Source organism: Pyrus communis, chromosome 11, assembly GCF_041283825.1.
Source record: "Pyrus communis isolate YQ-2024b chromosome 11, ASM4128382v1, whole genome shotgun sequence".
In the NCBI taxonomy this organism is placed as follows: Eukaryota; Viridiplantae; Streptophyta; class Magnoliopsida; order Rosales; family Rosaceae; genus Pyrus; species Pyrus communis.
Window position 1 is genome coordinate 27269167 of NC_142575.1, and position 14672 is coordinate 27283838.

Consider the following 14672-nt stretch of genomic DNA (forward strand, 5'->3'; position numbering starts at 1 on the left):
GATATTATTTGACCTAATATCTTGCAATTAGAGTAAAAAAAACCACCATAAGTGATCATTCCCCATTTCTCCAAATAGGCCCGGCCACACCCTTATATATAGCCCCTCATTTCTTGAAAAACCTAAGTCCAATTCTCTTCTAAATTTCTCTAAATTTCTCTAAACACTTCTCCCACAAATTCTAACTTTGGCATCGGAGATTCTTCGGCCAGAACCCTCCCCCATTCATCGTGGGCGCGTGAGGCTTTTGGCCTTGATCATAGGTGTTAATTGTTTTGCAGGTGCATTTTCGTCCAAGAAGAAGAATGCGGAAATTTGCGCCCACGATACCAATTATATTGACACATTTTAAGACGGTCACCAAGAGATTAATTGTTGACATCTGGTCTTGTGTCGCTAATTAGGTGATGACTACGTTTTGTAGTTAGTATTTTGGGCTTCAGTCTGCTTTACGCGAAAACCTAAGTACAAATACTACAAAGAAACAGTACAAGTAACAAGCTTAAAGGACAATAGATTATATACGTAACTTATCTATTAAATAATGACAGATATTGTTTTACCCATCAATAATTCACAATGAAGAAGAGATGAACGCTCAACTCTCTCCATAAAAAAGTACTCTTCTTCCTTAGTTCGTTTTGCGGCAATTTGTTCTTATTTCTCCTTTGGAACCTTCCTTGACATCAAGGGTGCTCATTTTCACCATTGCTTGTTGAAAATCTAAGAAGAACATGGCTTGGTTGAAGGCATAACCATTTACAATGTTTCTAGTTTTTGCACTGGCAAATAGGGTTTGATCAGAAGTCAGGACTCCAGCCTTCCTTTGCAGTCCGTTGAAGTAGACATTATCAAAATTGTTTCTCGTTGCATCGAAGGGTTGCTCGGCATTATCGCCTGCGCTACATGTTTTGGTCAGTTGCTTTGCAAAACCTGAATCTAAATCTGGATCCACAGTATCACTCAATCGGTTTTTAAATGACGAGCACCTGGCTACACCTAGTGTGTGCGCACCTACAAAGTACCAAAAATATCAACGTAAGCATACAAGCATTAAACTTAAATGTTCTCTAAAATGACAATCTGACCATCAATTTGAACTATTAATTGGGTAGAAATTGAAGGACACTATTGGTGAAGTAACATTTTAACTAATCCAAAAAAGAAAAAGAAAAACGCACCAACTGACAATTTAACAATTTAACAATATAACATATCAAGAAAATAACACCGAAACTTATAGATTGTAAATTGGATCATATATGTGTACCAGATAAAGCAACCATTTCTTGAGCAGTAAATCCATGTTGCCCAAACATTGTAATGAGCTCAGAGGCATTCAAAGTGGGCGGAGGCAGATTCCTTGTGTCTTCTATTTTAGACCTTCTTCCATCCTTTCTTCCTTTGGGTATGTCATAAACCGGGCCCCCAGCCTGTTGTTAGTGAAGTCCCATTAAAAACAAAACTTAAATTTAATCATTTTTTGAAAATATTAGGATTTTTATCACAAATGGTGTTTTATGTATTGTAAATACATGTTGGTCTTGTATGTTTTGAATCAATCAATCAATTGTGGCCTTTTAGGGTTCTTTTCACAAATGATCTTTGTGTGTTTGAAAACGTGGATGATGATATTGATTGATTCAAACATAAAAGACCAAAATTATGTATTTGCAACACATAAAGACCATTTGTAATAACAATCTAAAATAATAATAACTAGCATTTGCCTACACATTTTGTGTGTATGAACACATTTTTTTAGAAAATGAGGAGAGAGGGAGAGAGAAAGAGAGAACATGGGGACTGGAAGGTTTTTGTTTTTTTTTTTTAATTTTAAATATTAGAGATATTTTAACATCACATATAGGTGAGGTTTCAACAAAAAATAGTAAAATTTGGACCTGTGAAATTACATTATTGTCCATCATTTTTTTTTGTGTGATAGAAGACTAAGTTGTCTTTTCACCCTCTTTTGGTTGACAAAGAGGATTTTATTAACTAATAGAAATAATAATAATAATAATAATAATAATAATAAATTGAGGAATATGCATGAATAACATAGCGCAATTGATGAATGAGAGGTGACTTTCTTCTATACACTTAATATATATATATATATATATATAGTGGGATAGAATCAATGGACAAATAATTTTACAAATACTTTTATACTCCTTGGTAGTCTTTAGATCTATTTGAATCCAATGGTCCTAAATAAAACTAATATGACTCATCTAAACTACTAAATGATGTGGAGTTGATGACATGGAAATAAAAAGGTTTCAATCAATTAAAAAAATTTAAGAAAAAATTATTAGGTTATGGAAACTTAACCACTTCGGAGCCTCCATCTTCATCTAACTCCCTATACCATTGTTAATTAAGATGACAAGAACTCAATCATGCATGGATATATCAATCTCGCTCCATACAACCTAACTGACTTTTTCACTTTCCTCTCCCTATTCTCTCCCCTCTTTCGAATCCTACATTATCAATACTATGTTTTCATGGGTTGTCTGTAAATGATGGGAAGGTATAAAAAGTGGGCTGAATAAGATAGATTTAGAACTCTCGCCCTGTTAAATTTTTTTCTTTTTCTTTTTCTGTTTGGTTCAATCACTGAAGATCCCCTGGTTTCTTAGCCCAGAATTTGAGTCTGGATATAGCCTGGGAAACAAAATTGAATCTTCCTAGAAAGGGATGAGGTTTTAACCCTAAAACTGATTTACATCAAATTTCTTAAGTTGTCCTTGATTGACAAGAAAGCTTTTAGTGGCTGGTTATTCAATAATATAAACAAAAGAACTAATCAGACTCAGCAACAATTTTTATTTGATGCACAACACAATGGCATGAAGGAAGATGGTGTTTGCCAAGGAAGATGAATGGTTTAGGTGCAACGGGACATTTTTCAAAACATTTTAAATTTGTAGTAGAGGTTTATGTTAATTTATTTCAAGTCATCGCCACATCACCTACTAAATTAATGACAATAATCTTAACTTTTAATTATGACCATTAGATTAAAAAAGATCCAAGGGCTAATAAGGAGTGTAAAGATATTTGTAAAAATATTTGTCTCTTGATCTATCCCATATAATATCTATATATATTAGTCTTTAGACTGAATAAATTAGAAAAAAAAATCAAGAGATTACAACAAAAGTCTGGAGAAGGAGAAAATAGGTGTGCAAATCATTTCTCCTGCTTACCGCAAAAACTGCATACGTAGAAGCCATTGCAACTATGTCGGCGCAAGAGACCACGCCAGGGCATTTTTTTTCAAGTTCCGCTTTTGCAGCATCTATAACTTCATAGCCACGCAAGCTCAAATTTGCTGGAGAGTCCTTCTCTGCTGTGTTATCTTTTGTTGAATCCAGGAGAATTGACGCATCACATCCCTAATTATCCAATAGTTACAAAACCAAAATTCTAATATTAATTAATAACGAATATATGTAGTGCTCGAATCCCTAACAAAGTTTCTTTAACGTGAATACTTGACCATACACAAGGAAAAAAAAATATTTTTCTATTTAGGTGGGTGTGTAACGTGTTATATATGCTGATTGAAAAGTGCATGATATGTGAATAACAAGGGAACGAGTGAAGATGTAACACACAGCACTTCTTACAAACAACAAAAAAGAAAAGGTCAGGGTTTTGTATAATCATTTCATTTCTAATTTCATATGCATTTCATCTTGTCTACTTCTTTCATATATTTTCAAGTACAAAAAGCTACGTAAAAACTACAAACTAAAGCCGAAATCATCGTAAACAGCTTTAAGATACCAAATGGAAGGACATATTTGAAAATATCTTTGGTACGTAATAGCAACTGAAAACACAAACACGAAAGCATTGTGAATATGTATGTACGCATTATTTTATACCATGCAGACATATTTGCATAGTGATCTCGCCACACCAAGCCTATCGTTGTGCCTACCTCTAATTAAAAAACTTTCCTAAAAAAATTTTAAATAATGAGAAAGGAGGTATTGCTGTTGTGTTTACAGAGAGAGAGCGAGAGAGAGAGAGCACCTCTATGAAGCAGTCATGGAAGTGCATTCTGATTAGACCTGCAGCTAAGGTTGGATCAGCTTGCAAGGCCCTGGTGACTGTATTTCTCACAATAAGTTCAGCCATTGGGCAGCTCATAATGTAATAGCCCATACCCAAACCCTTTGCTCGAAATACGAAGCCACTCATCATTTGCAATAGTAGAAACACTACAAACAGCTTAGCAATAACCATCTTGGATAAATCTAAAGGGAAGATCTTGAATTCAAATAGTGGTGAGAGGAAATAACTAACAAGGTATATAATAGAAGGCTCAAGAAAGGAGGAGTAATTGTTAGAATGAAGAGTGAAGGCAATGTGGATTTATATAGGTGCAATTTAATGCTTCAACAAAACTTGCCGCCCCAAACTAAACGGAAAAAAACAAAAAGTTGAAGAGACTGTGCTTTATGATCAATATTAGTTAAATTACTCTTCTAATTCATAAGGAGGGGATCTGAAGTTGGGAATAAAAAAAAATATACACTACTCTGATCAATTGGTCTAATTCATAATTGCAAAGTTACCACCCCAATCTTAGAGGAAAAAGACAAGTTGAAGACGACAGTGTTTTATGATCAATTTTAAACTACTCTTTTAATTTATAAGTGGATCCAAAGTTGGGTGTAAAAGAAGAGACACACTGCTCTGACCAATTGGTCTAATTTGCCTCTGCAAAGTAGAGTCCCCAATTTTTGAAGAAAAAAAGATAAGTTGAAGATGACAATGGTTTATGATCAATTATGCACCTAATCAATCTAATGGTCAAATCCAATACAAGATTTAATATAATTAATGCATGCTAATTGCAAATAGTTCGACTCGTAAATAATGCACCATGGGGCACTAAACCAATTTTATAGCCAAATCATGCATGCAAGTAGTTGCCACACTGAAATCGAAAGACGACAAAGATCACACAACAAATTGAAATGCGGTTAATTAATAATCATATCTAAAAACATATGAGGTTAATTCTAAGAGTTGTTTTTTGAAATTTTCATGGATATAATGGATTAGTATAACTATGGGGTGGGCATGGAAGTCAAATGTCAAAACGAAAGTGCGGAGGTGAAGTGTATGCACTATATATTTATGTAGGCCACGACCAGAAAACATCATGTACAGGCATGTATATATGTAGATCAGCTGGCTTCCATTGCAAAAGGAGCCTACCTACTCTCAGGGTCCATGTCTTTTTGTGAGAAGTGGGGGAAAGACTTATTTGGCCGAAGAAGATATCAATTTACGCGTGCAGATCAGCAGGTTAACATCAGTGTCATAACATGTTCAATTCATTTGGTTGTGGTACCATATTCTACACATGCGTGGAGATGGGGATTTGCTTTTACTTCAAGGAAGTGATATGTGTTAAAAACTTGATTATTGGGGACTTTTATATCATATATACTACTCATCTCTATTCATGAGATATAGAGAGAGATACAAAGGTTATACTACAAAGTCAACAAACATATTTTTAATTAATTGCATGCTAATTGCCATCTTCAAACTTGCAAAATTAGTTGTAAACCCCCTATAGAAATAACCTTAGCCACTCTCCAAACCATGGACAACTAATAAAAGTCTTGGACATTTTTTAGCTCTCAAAAGTATAATTTTTAAAGGATTAGTAATAGACTAATTTTTCCGTTCCATGGAGGGCTAAATCTTTGCCCGTCTATATTTTTATTACTTTATATATAGTACGCTCAAGTGGAAAAGGATCCTCGTCGGATATTTTTCTTGGGGATCCCGTGATCGTGGCCGTTTATCATACATCATGCGGTCAGTTTTCGTTAGATACCATTTATATTTAATTTTAAATTTTAAATTTCAAATGATTTCTGACTGCACGATGTACGATGACGGTCACGATCATGGGACCGGATCCTTTTCCTGCTCAAGTACCTCTTGACCATGTCATCAAAACCTAAGTATGGGGGCGGGCACATTTTACCCCTTTAGGGGCTAACTTGAGCCCCTAAAATAAGCCCGTTTGCAAACTGCTCTTTGGTTAATTGGAGATTGTTTTGTTCAAGTTTGGAGCTAATTTTGGCCAAATGCACTTGATTAGAGATGCCATTAGCAACTATGCCTTCCGGTTCGTATTCAATCTTTACAAGTAGAAAACTGATTTTCCAAGAAACTAGGTTGCCTACGACAAGCGTTAAGTATGGACATGTAGGCTTTCTGTCAGTAATAGATATAGCTTAGTCATCGTCAGTTATACTCTTCCAATGTTAAGTGAACATTAATCTCTTTCTGGGAGCAAAGTGCCAGTGACTCCTAGTATGAATTACAACGATCGATCATATATGATCTTCAGTTCATGCATGCATCAATTGATTTACTACAATTCAAACATAGTTAATATGTGTTCAAGTAAGCAATAAATAAGTTCCAAAAATTCGCCGATATACCTCCTTACTATTGGTTGGAACCTGATAGGTAATCACTTAGCTTGTGATTTTGTATAATAGGTGTATCAGCCCATTTGCAGCAAACATCCATGTCTCGATCAACAAACATCCATGTCTCGATCAACAAACCTAATAATACATATATACATTCTTTGAAAATGAAAAATCATTTTGTCTTGATTAGGAAATTAACTTAATTCTTTAACACGCAAGTAGGTCTTTCATCTCAAATTTCTTTTTGACATAGTTTTGTAGTCACTCTCTTCATCCAAATCATTGTATGTAACAACCATATCATTCACATACACAATTTAGACGTAATTTTACCATGCTTATGCTTAAAAATAAAAAAATAAAAAAATACATGGTCTGAGTCACTTTGTTGGTACATAAACACAATAACTTCTTTTTGTTTTTTGAACGCAACGAAAGTTTCATTGATAATAAAGGAACAGATAACAAATCAAGAAGGCAACACACTGCCACCATCAGTACATTCCGAATGAAGAGAAGACGAAATGAATCAGGAGGCTCCTCAAACCATGAACAAGAGGCAGTATCCGTATTGAGAGCACATGAATGGTATTAATCTTGGCATCTGGTGTGAATACTCTCCTAACATCTAGTTAACTTCATAGGTTTGGTCTACCCCTTTTGCTACCTGCCTTGAACATAGCTGTATAAATTCATCAACGTCCGACTGTACTCTTCTTAATTACCATTATGTATAATTAATTACTACAATATACGCACCGATCAATGAGTCAAACTGATGAACAAATATTCAGAAATTCATGAACAAAGGTTGAATTGTGTGCATTAACTCTTAGTGAACAGTTTGTAATGCAGACAACTACAAAGAATATCGTAAAGTACAATTCCATGTCAACTAACAGGCACGTAGCTTCAACTATGGTGTCTGTTACAAAGAAAAAAGAATTAAACAATTTGGAAATAGTAATTAAAATCGTTGTATACAAAATTTACTTTATTGCAGTATGAATTAACTAAAGTAATCAAGGATCATCAGTTCATGTTATGATGATAACTTCATTATTTAGCGTGAGTCGTAATTATAAACGAATGGAGTTTTTAGACGCTGCATAGAATGCCTTTAGTTCTCAGTCTCCCTCAGGCTGTTGATTACAACGTCTGCAGCAGTTGTTACAACATCTGCCATGTTCCTATATAACCCAAAAGAAACCGCAAGGAAATTCAGTAAGAAAATCAAAAGGGAGTAATTGTTGAAGCATTTGCAGATGTACTTTTTCGTTATACTACGTTGGCTACATAATATTTTTTGAAAACTCAAGAAAGTAGTTTCACTTTTTTATTTTCAATTTTTGGTTAAAAATGAAAACTGAAAGTAGTTATTCCAAGCGCGTTTTTAGTTTTCAGTTAAAAAAAACAAGTGAGAATAAAAACTGAAAACGAAGTGGTTATCAAACAGCCTCTTCAATGTTAGAAAAATGAAAACTAAAAAGTGAAAACAACTTTCTTGAGTTCTCATATTTGGCTTTCAATTCTCAATTTTCATTTTTTTTTTAAATGAAAATAGTTACCAAACTAGTTTTCAATTAAATAAAAAAATAAAAAATAAAAAAACCCTGAAAACTAAAAACGAAATAGTTATCGAACAGCAAATAGTATGTATTGGTAGTCTATATAAACCTAAAGGGAAAAAATGAATATGGATTCATCGATCTTACCCTTTTGAGGAGTTGTATGTCAACCCTACGGTATTCCTAGCCTCTTGAAGAGCCAACCTAAAACTTTGTAGCTTCTCCGGCGGACATTGCCCGTTGTCCACGATACGAAGCTGAGAGGGCTTGATGTCACAGAATATAGGAATGACCTTCTTATTGGACTCCATGATTAGGGCCAGTTCATGAAGGCAAAAATACGAGTCACAATAGCGAGGCGAAAACACAGCAACACCAACCTTGCAGCCCCTTATTGCACTGTCAATTTTATCAAATAGTTTATCTCCAGGCCTCATGGTCCTATTATCTAAGAAAGGGCGCAAGTTGAGTCGAGAAAGGTGGTCGTAAAGCAAAGAGACGATTGTTCTCTTTGTGTCGATTCCTCTATGGTTAAGAAACACATCGCAAGATTTCGTGGCGCGTTCGGCCAATTGGGTTTGCTTTTGGAAGCTGAATAGATTGTGCTTCAAGCTAATGGCTGATGAACGATGCATGGTTTTTTGTATGGAACCCTAGTTTTTCTTTTTCTGCCTTGTTCTTTAACTCTGTTGAATAATGAGAATTGTGCTTATCAGATGTGCTTTGAATACGAACGGCCTTAAATAGAGCCTCCGAAGCCTCTATTTTTCAAGTTCTTTAGAATGGAATGTGTTACTGTTCAAATTGATTTTGACAAAACTGATAAGTGTGAAAAAAACTAAAGATTTGACCAGCATTAAGCAAATAGATTCTGGAAATAAATGGGAACCCTTCAAACACGTTGAAGGTCCCTCTATATAGCATGCATTGGGGCATTTTCTTGACGAATTTAAAATTAATGTTCTATTTTTTCCACCAACTGTCGAGGACCAAATATATATAAAATGCACGTGAAACTTATTCAGCGAATTTCATTGTCAGTTCTTTCTCCTTTGAATTCTACACAAATTCAAAGTAACTTCTTGTCCGTATACTTCAATTAATATTATTTTTACCGCAAAAGGAACACACTGATATGTACACATATGCTGATCAAATTTACTTTTATTGAACGTTTTACAAACCATCAAAAGGGTTTCTTTGACTGTTTGAACGATATACAAGTCGCGAATTAAAAGAAGGTCTCCTCCTTGCATACACACACATACAATAAGCTCTAACAAGTTAGTAACTTATTATGAAAATAGTAACTTGTTGGAGCCACTTCATAAAACATCTTATAATCTGAACGCTTCACTTTTTATATTATACGGAAATATTAATCCTAGAAAAATTCATTAAAATCAGAAGTCATTTAGTTATCTAATCGTTATTTAATAAGTGGACAAACACATTGTTATGAAATATGCAAAATAATAACCAAAGCACCAAATCATTTGTAATTTGACTGATTTTTTGGAAAAATATTCTATGAGGACCTAAATAATGAAAGGATCGGTTCACGTGATTACATTGTGGAGTGAGCCTAGATGAATTATTAGTAGTTAGTATTGTATTCAACTGCTAATTGGTTAACGCATGAGCACTCATGTGTGTATAGTTCAATATGTGTAGCACCCCCCTTCTTAGGAGGTACCTCTTTTGAAGAATAGTTGAAATGGGTTCATTGGTCAAGGCACTCCGTGTTGGATTTCAATAATCCAAACTGTCTAGATTTTAGATCCTTGTCTAATTATCATCCTTACAACAACAAAAGAAACCGTTGATATCCAATCTTTTAATGAGGCCTCTTAATTGAATGGTTAGGATCATTGGATTGCATTGATGTTGGGCCCCCATGCAATGGCAAAGTTACAATTTTATAACAATAGAGTCAAATTAAATATGCTTACAAAATTGATCATTCTTTCATTTATATATACATGATGTCTTCTCGTGTATTAGAAACCTTGTATTACACCAAGGGAAAGGCGAGAAAAACTACTAATACTGTTTGAAGTTTTGAACCATAAAATGACCAAGTTTGGGATAAAACCCTTTACTTTCGGAGCCCATCGTTCTAAGTTGGTTTTGATCAATATTTGGGTGATAGTCTTATGGCTTAAGGATGACTATGGGGCAAACTTGTCTTGGAATGGTGAAAAAGCATGTGGTTGTAAGGCATTTTTTATTGTAGACCACAAATGAAGATATTTTGAAGATGAGTGAAGGCTAGGGTTTGCTAGAGCACTTCATATAGAAGAGCACAAGGAGAAAGAGAAAGGGACATTCAACCAAACAAACAAACAAATTTCTCAAAAACCAACAGAGTAAACCTCTTCATTCAAAGCTTTATTCAATCAAGCAAGCTCTCTCATCTCTTTCAGAGTCAAAGCTTTATAATTGTACAAGCATTCTCTTTATGAATCACTCTTGTAATAGCTTTGTTATATTAGTGTGAATCTCTCTTTGAATCACTATTGTCATTTCAATACAAGCATTTAAGCAAATTTTCTCTCTTTTAGTGTCAAGGCTTCAACTACAAGTGTCATGTTAACTCACCATTGACATATCCTTAGCATTTAAGGCAGAAAAAGAATTAAGTTGAGCTCTCCCTCTCAATGACGCAATCGTTTGGTTGAAATAAGAGTAATTTTTCTCACACACATGCACACCCTTTATTAGCTGCAACTAGTAGTGGTACGCTCGTAATCTCTAAATTTCATGTTCATGTAAGTTCCTAACAAACACACAGGACCATGAAGAATTTAGGGGGTGAACAAATACACACACACACACAGAGAAGAAGAAGGATGAGCTTGGGTGGGGGTAGACTGGACTATAAATGCTAAAACTCATCTGCTCATCTACAAAACATTGCTTCATGGACTGGTTATAGTACAAGTCAACTAATAAACTAATAATGTAGCAATCTTCAGCTTCTCATTAAATGTCCTTCATTGGGTTGGGAGTCTCTTGGGTTTCCATTGTAGATGCAAATTTTGGATAGCTGATTTGATGAGGGTGTCTGCCAAAGGGTCTTCAATGCCAAAATTAGAAAAGTAGTAGAGAGAAAAAGAGAACTTGAGAGAGTTTTGAGTAGTAAGTGGCGATTATCGTTTCCTCTGTTTGACTTAGCTATTTATAGGGGGAAAAAAAAAACCCTAACAAGCAACTGGAGGAAAACTGCAGAGAATACTAGATAGTCTTTCCAGTTAGTAGTCCTGAAAGTTCATGTTGGTAAGAGCGCATGATGCGCCAGTTAAAACCGACGTGAGCCTAACAGACTTGACTGTGATTGCAAGTGGCGTCGAAGTAAGTAAAGGTTGCGTCAAAATAAGAGGTTGCGTCTGTTAAAACCGACGCCACTTCAGACACTTACAGAAAATCCTCTTCCCAATCCATTTCGTGTGTAAAACAAGCGGAAAAATTCCCACCCAAAATATTTCAATTTAACCGACACAGATGACAAATGTCGTCAACTAAAAGCTACAGGAAACAAGCTTAAAAAAATTTATAAAAAAAAAAAAGTTTAACCCAAAGTTAAAAAATAAGCAGCTACTTTTTTTTTTATGTTATCTCATATAATATTTTAATAAATAAAATTTAACTTATATATAATACATAATTAAAAAAATAATAATATAATTTAATGATAAAATATCATCACACACGAATTGAAACTTGAATTATGGAAGAATTCCGTCGTTGATCAATTCTTTATGTACTCAACCAGCTCAAATAAATTCCCTACAAAAATAAATTGTAGATAAAAATTAAACATAAGAGGAGAAAATAAAAATGTTAGAAGCAAGAAAAACTTACTGTGGTGAAGAAGGAATTAATGAAGTTGGAAGAACAAATAAGAAAGATGTGAGAGAGGAAGAAGAAAACATGGGGGAGGGTTTATAAATTGGAAGAACAAATAAGAAAGATGCAAGAGAGGAAGAAGAAAACACGAGGGAGAGTATATAAAGGCCATCAATCTGTCGTTTACAACCGACACCGGGTTTCAAAATATTTTAAAAAAAAATTAAAATTTATGTCGGTCAGAACCGACGCAGGCTTTAAAATATTTAAAAAAATCATTAGTGTCGGCTAGAAGCGACACCTATTCCGACACCAACTTTATGTCACTTAAAAGCGACACGGTTTTTATTTAATGCGACACCAGTATTTAAAAATTATTAAAATCTATGTCGGTTAAAAGCGACATTAACTTTTACGTCGGTTAAAAGCGACATAGATTGTTTATGAGACTTACAACCGACAGTAAATCCGATATCATATTTAGTAGGTGTTGCAAATATCTTGTCCACCACTATATTATATAAAACCGACATCACCCACTCACACAATAAGGTCATTTTGTAGTAGTACCCAAAAAAAATTATGGAGAGCCGGTGTCGTGCCACCATTGGGCCGGATATGGCCCCGTGGAAAGACCTATTATGGGCGGCCACGAAAAAGGCTCGTGTAACATCTCCCGACTCTTTTATAAGGTGTCTAATAATATTCATCTGATGTTCCTTCAGGAGAACTTTTGCATTACGCCTCTGAACGACCCATTTGTAGTAATACAAGTTGTGTTCTACATGGCTTCTGTCAAAATATACAAATGAATATTTTTAGTAATACAAGTTGTGTTCTATATGGTTTCTGTCAGGAAGATAAAAAAAAATAAATAATAAATAAATAATAAAAAAAACCTCTATGTATGAAATGTTAAAAACTATGAAACTTCATCGTAGTAAATTGAAATTAACTCTTTATATTAATACAAGTTGTAATTATCAAGTAATAGCAGAATGAGGAGGAATCTTGAGCATGTGGCTGAAGTCGTGATGTTGGCATCAAAATATGTACCCTTTTCTACTTCGGATTTAGGGTTTACTCGGTCTTATGGATGCTTACAAAATACCAGGGCTTTGTTTTGGACTTCACGATACGTTCTTGGCCCGCAAGATTATTAACATATGTTGAAAACATTTTAACATGAAATTGACTTGTTTGCTCAAAAAGGAAATGACTATTGTGGCCATGATGAGCATCAACATTCGATATCAAACAACTGAAAATTGTGTTATAGTTTAATGGAGAAATTAAAATCCAGTCCCTAGTTAATACTATTCTATGATTAAAATATTGTTGAATTTTAGTTTATGGTTAAGGTCCCTAAACTTTGTACACATCAACATTTTTACATATTTTCATGTCAGCTTTTTATTTTATTTATTAAAAATTTTAATTTATAAATACCCTCATATCATTCATTATCACTATCAAAATAATTAGAGCATTGTAAATGAAACTCTCAAATTTCAGTTGCGCAATTCAAGCTATTCCCTTTTTTGTTTTTAGTTTGCATTCAAATTCATCAATTCAAATTTTATCAAAATTTGAGCCGTACTCATATGTTCTCCGCTAGCTTTCAAACAAACATATATTTTTGCAGAAGATTTGAATTGCATCCCTTTTTTTTTGTTACATCGGACATACTTTGTTAAAATTTTAAATGGGTAATCTTTGCACCATAGTTCTACCCAGTCGGAGGCATTTCAAGCGGGGAAGAACTGCATTGCATTTGCAGAGGAACTTGGAGATGTTGGAAAACTAGGAGTATATAATATTAACAAGTTTCCTAGATTACTAACAGATGTTAACATGATACCTGATGCAGCCATTGCCGAACAAGAAAAGGATATCTTCTACTCGTTGAAAGACTCAATGTTCTTAAGGTGATAGAACCCAATAACGCAGAACTTTTCTTTACGAGCAGGGAGTCCTTATATAGATTAACATTCACCAACTTCCCTCTATCATGGAGAGTTGGTTTTTGTCAGTTAACAGCAGTTTCATCAAATAAGTGGGATGGTAGTTATCTCCACAATTGATATCCATATTCCCTTAATAATAGGAAGCAGTTTTTTCCACGTTTACAACTTACGTCAAACTGTATTGTTACCAAATACATTTCGTTCTTCACTAAATGATAGTTCAGTCCAATTAAGTTTCTAACATTCTCCCACTTGGACGTAAACTAATCATTTCATCGAAATGTTATCACAATTACAATATTGACTCCTTAGTGATCACATCCAGTTACACGTAACTTGCTTCCCCACATCTACCAGTATTAGTTCAAATGTCGAACTCTAGAAAACCATGTGCAGCTCTCATTGGCACATGCACTCTAAAATCACTGTCATTTGAGTCTAATCTGTATGATGTCAAACTTTCAATGAACTTCACATTCATTTTTCTATGAATCAATTCAATCAACTTTATGGATCATCTTTGGATAATCACAGTTCCTTTACTGAATTGAAAATCATATACCACTTTGTGTTATATAAGCTATATAACTCAGAATAATCATAAAGATTCAGCACATGCATATTTATTACTGCAACTCAGTCTTAAACCATCACTTCTTAATTGTAATGGCATACTGATAATCATGCAAATACATATAAATAAGCATTCAAACATGCAATTCGTAAAAGAGTTTCTTACTCCCACATTTCAGCAGATTCCAGAGATTCGTGCACACCCATCTTCATGACATGTTCTT

The 14672-nt window shown here is 34.3% G+C and overlaps 2 protein-coding genes across 2 annotated transcripts; both read right to left on the minus strand.

Annotated features, from left to right (window-relative positions):
* Positions 1 to 517: 517 nt before the first annotated feature.
* Positions 518 to 4904, minus strand: LOC137743521 (peroxidase 47-like). The gene is made up of 4 exons (XM_068483430.2): positions 4057 to 4904; positions 3222 to 3410; positions 1271 to 1433; positions 518 to 1014 (listed from the first exon to the last, which is right to left on the minus strand). The coding sequence occupies exons 1-4, from the start codon at positions 4267 to 4269 to the stop codon at positions 632 to 634; spliced, it is 948 nt and encodes a 315-aa protein (XP_068339531.2). The 5' UTR covers positions 4270 to 4904; the 3' UTR covers positions 518 to 631.
* Positions 4905 to 7407: 2503 nt separating this feature from the next.
* LOC137742836 (putative 2' cyclic ADP-D-ribose synthase BdTIR) lies at positions 7408 to 8730 on the minus strand. Its single transcript, XM_088678908.1, has 2 exons — positions 8207 to 8730; positions 7408 to 7681 (listed from the first exon to the last, which is right to left on the minus strand). The coding sequence occupies exons 1-2, from the start codon at positions 8692 to 8694 to the stop codon at positions 7612 to 7614; spliced, it is 558 nt and encodes a 185-aa protein (XP_088535034.1). The 5' UTR covers positions 8695 to 8730; the 3' UTR covers positions 7408 to 7611.
* Positions 8731 to 14672: the final 5942 nt, after the last annotated feature.

What these genes read in the sequence shown, in the direction of transcription:
- LOC137743521 (XM_068483430.2), bottom strand. Translation starts at nt 4,269, where the DNA reads ATGGTTATTGCTAAGCTGTTTGTAGTGTTTCTACTATTGCAAATGATG. An exon ending in TCCATGACTGCTTCATAGAG is followed by an intron (nt 3,411 to 4,056) that starts GTGCTCTCTCTC and finishes TTGGATAATTAG; the next exon opens with GGATGTGATGCGTCAATTCT. An exon ending in AGAAATGGTTGCTTTATCTG is followed by an intron (nt 1,015 to 1,270) that starts GTACACATATAT and finishes GGTACTTTGTAG; the next exon opens with GTGCGCACACACTAGGTGTA.
- LOC137742836 (XM_088678908.1), bottom strand. Translation starts at nt 8,694, where the DNA reads ATGCATCGTTCATCAGCCATTAGCTTGAAGCACAATCTATTCAGCTTC. An exon ending in ACATACAACTCCTCAAAAGG is followed by an intron (nt 7,682 to 8,206) that starts GTAAGATCGATG and finishes TGGGTTATATAG; the next exon opens with GAACATGGCAGATGTTGTAA.